This window comes from Berghia stephanieae, unplaced genomic scaffold, assembly GCF_034508935.2.
Source record: "Berghia stephanieae isolate SIO BIC M18660-M18661 unplaced genomic scaffold, UCSD_Bste_1.3 scaffold345, whole genome shotgun sequence".
NCBI lineage: Eukaryota > Metazoa > Mollusca > Gastropoda > Nudibranchia > Aeolidiidae > Berghia > Berghia stephanieae.
The window spans coordinates 7,621-12,500 of NW_027624678.1; the positions used below are offsets into that span (position 1 = coordinate 7,621).

General features: G+C 40.8%; 1 protein-coding gene across 1 annotated transcript; it reads left to right on the forward strand.

Annotated features, from left to right (window-relative positions):
• The first annotated feature begins 315 nt into the window (after positions 1-315).
• LOC144961648 (uncharacterized) lies at positions 316-3,552 on the forward strand. The gene has a single exon (XM_078894764.1). The coding sequence runs from the start codon at positions 629-631 to the stop codon at positions 2,990-2,992; it is 2,364 nt and encodes a 787-aa protein (XP_078750890.1). The 5' UTR covers positions 316-628; the 3' UTR covers positions 2,993-3,552.
• Positions 3,553-4,880: the final 1,328 nt, after the last annotated feature.

Genomic DNA, 4,880 nt, shown 5'->3' on the forward strand with positions numbered 1-4,880 from the left:
ATCGATAATTAGTTTACTAACACTGATTTATGATTATGATTATGACAACCATGTTATTTTAATTATGCATAATTAGGCAACGTAATTTGAAAGCAGTTTACAAAACATAAATTGTTATTTCATTGCCACTTTTTTATGCCATTGTTGCCATAAATTCTGGACCTTCAGCCGAGAATACCCCCCCCCTTCCGAGAGAATTACCCCCCCCCCCCCGCCCTTCAAAAATTAAGTTAAACAAATCTTAATTAAAAATTACAGTCACTCTAACTTCAAGTTTGGCCATCTTGCAAGTTGTTGTTTACACGTGTAACGGTAAATAGTATTATCTCTCTATTGACACGAGCACGCCAAATTAAGCCCCAGGCAATAACTACTCTTTCTCAGTATTGTGTGACTGTGTGTGTCTAATATTGAAATATGGCTTAGCGAAACCTAGCTTTTCAACAGTGTGTTGTCACTTACTTCACTATCATTCATTATCTGTGCTGCAGAATTCTTCATTCATATTTAAACCTTACTGGCAAAGTTATATTTGTTGACTTTCTGCCTTACTCTTTCTGGTTCAACTCCATCTATCGCATCATTCTCATTCACCTTCTGCAGTTGTTCAATCTGTAATTAATCAGCCATGGCTACTGGTGTTACAATTAGACGCGAGTTTATCCAGTTAGGAAAAGAATTAGGTCTAGCAGGTGAACAGTTATCCGCCTACGTGACGGAGAACGCGGAAAAAGAGATTGCCAGATTAGAGGAAGAGGGAAGGCGGAATAATGAGCAGAGGAACAAAGAGTTGGAAATGGAATTGGAGACAGAGAGAGAACGTGCTCAAGCGGAGAGAGAGCGTGCTCAGGCAGAAATGCAGCGCACACGCCAAAAGGAAATAGAAGTTTCTTTAACAAGGGAAGTTGCAGAAAACTGGCTCTCTACCCATAGCCCCATTCCATCTAGTCAGGGAAATGGAAGTATTGATAAAGTAATGTCGTTCCCGGTAGAAACTTTCAACCCACACATTGAAGGGATTGATCAATGGTTAACGCGATTCCAGGAATTAGCGATCTCATATGATCTTCCGGAGGACAAATGGGCACTCAAAGCGTCTCAGCATCTCAAGGGCAAAGCCTATGATGTTTATACTCGCCTGACACAGGACAACAAAAATAACTTTCAGGAGTTAAAGTCATCTCTACTGAGACACTTTGATGTCAGCGCAGAATCCTACCGTAGAAGATTCCGAACATTAAGGAAGGACAGGCATGAAACATACCACCAGTTGGCAGATCATCTACAACTCAGCCTCCAACAATGGTTGAAACTATCTGGCAACCCAGACACCTATGAGGGATTAAACCAGCTTATCATGGTGGAACAGCTGAGAGATGCAATGCCCCTGGATGTCCGTCGTTTTGTCGATGAGCAAGGCGCTCATAAACTGGACGATATAGTAACATGTGCTGACCGGTTCGCTACAGCGCAAGAAAATCACCTCACAGAAAGGAGACAACACCGGATTCAAAACCCGTCCACCTCACACGAAGATAGAGCTACATCTCCACCACCATATGAAAAGAAGAATAACAATAACCAATACGAAATAAGTAACACAACACAACACAAACAACACCTATATTGCAAGAACTGTAATACGAAGGGACATTTGACAGAGGAATGCCGTCGCGACAACAAACGTAACGGTCATCAAAAGGGAAAACCTGTCAGTATAAATGTAGGTCGCACAGTTGGGAACCACACAAAAGAATCTTCGAATCACCCTCCAGTCATTGACACAGTCAAAGTAAATGGACAGAAAGTGACCGTTCTCTACGACACGGGATTAGACTATCACGCGGTTGTAGCACGAGACTTGGTTCGGCCGGACCAATTCACAGGCGAGATTATCGAGATTCAATGCGCCACTACAGACAGCCCATCTCTGCCACTTCCGATAGCTAATATAGAGATATCATCTCCATACGTAGTAGGAACTATACCTGCAGGAGTACTAGACGCACCTACTCACCCTCTCATCCTTGGATGCAAATACGTATTTCTCGGAACGCCCAAACACCCATTTCACGCCTGTCACATAAGGACAAGAGCACAGGATCAACGGAATATGCCGCCGTTATCACAAAATCCTGGACCAAAGGAAATGAAGAAGGCACAGACCGAGGACTCGACTCTCTCACGGTACTTCGCCAAAGTGACGGAAGCTAGTGACAAGAATAAAAAGGGAGATTTCATAATACAACAAGAGTTGTTATACAGAGTCTCTGGCAAAAAACGCCATCAACTCGTCGTCCCCTCTACACATCGCCGACAGATTCTAGACATGGGACACAACATACCTTTCAAAGGACATGTGGGAATCGCTGCCACAACGGAGCGCATCTCAGCCCACTATTTCTGGCCTGGTATTTCGGATGACATCAAGAGCCATATAAAGTCATGTCAAAAATGCCAATGGAAACCAGATCAAATAAACACAGCTCCAGTAACCTTAGGTTCGATTAGGACTGTAAACGCTCCCGTTCAATACACGGGCGCAAACATCATGAGACATTATTCACGCACAAAGAGACGGAATAAAAATGATCTCAAGCGATGGAATAAAGATGATACATGGAAATGGACTCACAAGGTTTCACTGAATTGGAGTCAGAATGATACCAGGAAACGCAGCAAAAATGTTTCACACAATCTGGATCAAAATGAGGCCAAGAAACGGAATCCAAATGTATCAAAGATTTGGAATCAAAATGATGCCAAGATAAGGAATCATAATGTTGCCAAGCAACGAAATCAGGGAGGAACAATAACTCCTGAATTTAAAAATGTTGGACAAACCAGGAACGCTTCACACTGCGAGGACGATTTCTACGCTATAAAAAGGACGCTGACGTCACAACCCGTGCTGCGCTTACCTGACCCCAACACACCTTACATTACGAGGATTGCCGCAAGCAAAATAGGAATAACCGCTACTTTGCTATAACCTGACCTCAATGACCCGACAATCGTTCATCTCTTATTCGATGACGTCACAACAACATAACTGTACCTCCAGTACTATCTTATTGTCCACAATTCTCAGATGATTTTAAACGAGACTTAATTTTAATCTCACAAGGAGATTTTTCAAGAGGGGGAGAATGTGACGAGCGATTTTCTTTCACTGCGTGATTTCTTTATCATTCGTCAGCGTCTCGTTTCAAAACCACTTCAAACCTAGTGGACGAGACATATAATTGATTAACTCCTCCAGTAAGATAATCAAAACATGGACAGCCTTTCTCCAATAAAGCCCCAAATCTTTCTAACGGAAATTTTGGTCGTTAGGTGGGGAAACATTTCCATTGTATAAAGGAACACTCACTTTCAGCTTAAGGCTTATTTACCTGTTCAAATTGTCTGCCCATTGTATTCATGCCTCCTGCTAATTACCTTTTCCAAACAAGACGCCATCGTGCGTATGCCCTGAGGTCTTGTCTCGTTCAAGAGTAGCTCAAATTACAATTAAGGTCTAGCTCTCCGGTAATTCTCCGTTATTCTTTCTTACCAAAGCATCTGGATATCATTGGCTATCTAAAACAGGAAGATTCTTCTGATTGGCTATTTTCGTTTCACAAAACCAAATTTATATCTGAATCTAATCACACACACGCTAAGAAGCCAAAGAAAGAAGAGCTATCCCTCAAATTTCAAACTTTAAAAAAGTTTGTCATCCCTCGGCTGGAGGTAAAATGAATTATTGGTTAACATTCAAAGTGGAACGAGATATTACTGTGAATTCAATTCAATCTAGCATTACTATTATAGTTGTGTATATATTTTAATTGTGCTATTCCATGGATGTTCGTAAGTTGGAATACCTGTACAAAACCATATCTATATGTATCTTATTTTATAGTTAACAGTTGTTTATGATCTATGTTATTATTTCATTTATATTCAATATGTATATTGCTTGAATGTCTGTACCCCACCGCCAATCGCCGGCCACACATCATAACCTCCATTATAATTAATAAAAATAAATAAAGAAATACCAGGGACACAACCCTGTTAAATTCTCATCATGTAAGATAGCTCGACTGTCAGTTGATGTTAAAAACATATACTAACTCCCATTATCATGAAGTTACTGCTTCTCCTTGCCTTTGTCGGAAAATAAAGGCTATTATGATGTGTCGCTCAAGGACGATTCGGTGGCGAAAGACAAACTCGATTGGCTCTAAGACCTTGTTGTTGAACTCTTAATTGAAGGTCCTTTTCCGTGTCCTTGGAGCACCCAGTCGTGCCGAATCCCTGCATCCCAGTCCGTGAATAGGGGTAAACCCCTGATGTCAGTCGCTACCTACAACACACTGTTGTGAAGTCCAGAAAACTCTGCAACAGGCGCCAACCCTGAAACTAGCTGATACATTTGCCTCATTCAAGCAAGCCGGCGGGATAAAGATAAGCCAAACGGGCTTATACCATTTTCAAATGTATTTTCCACGGACACAAATGATTAGAAACTAACTTAATCAATCAATCATAAATGAATCGATTAATAAAACAATAGATAAATAAATAATAAATTAGATCCACTCAATTAGAGCTATTCTTCCTGATATTAAATAAATACTTATTCTTTCGATCTTTTCCTGTAACAATCTAATTAAACTTCATGTATAGAATTGTTATTATTGCATTGGGCGTTACTATTGTCTTGACTCACTTGTTATTAATACAATAAAGTTATAAGTGACCCTAAGGCAATTCTTGATCTCCCCTAGATTAAACCTGAGTCGTTTGTGGTATAGGTTGAGTGGCGCAGCTGGTAACGAGAGCCATGGGGCGCATACTAGTTCGAATCCAGACCATTGAGCTATCGGTTG

What these genes read in the sequence shown, in the direction of transcription:
- LOC144961648 (XM_078894764.1), top strand. Translation starts at nt 629, where the DNA reads ATGGCTACTGGTGTTACAATTAGACGCGAGTTTATCCAGTTAGGAAAA.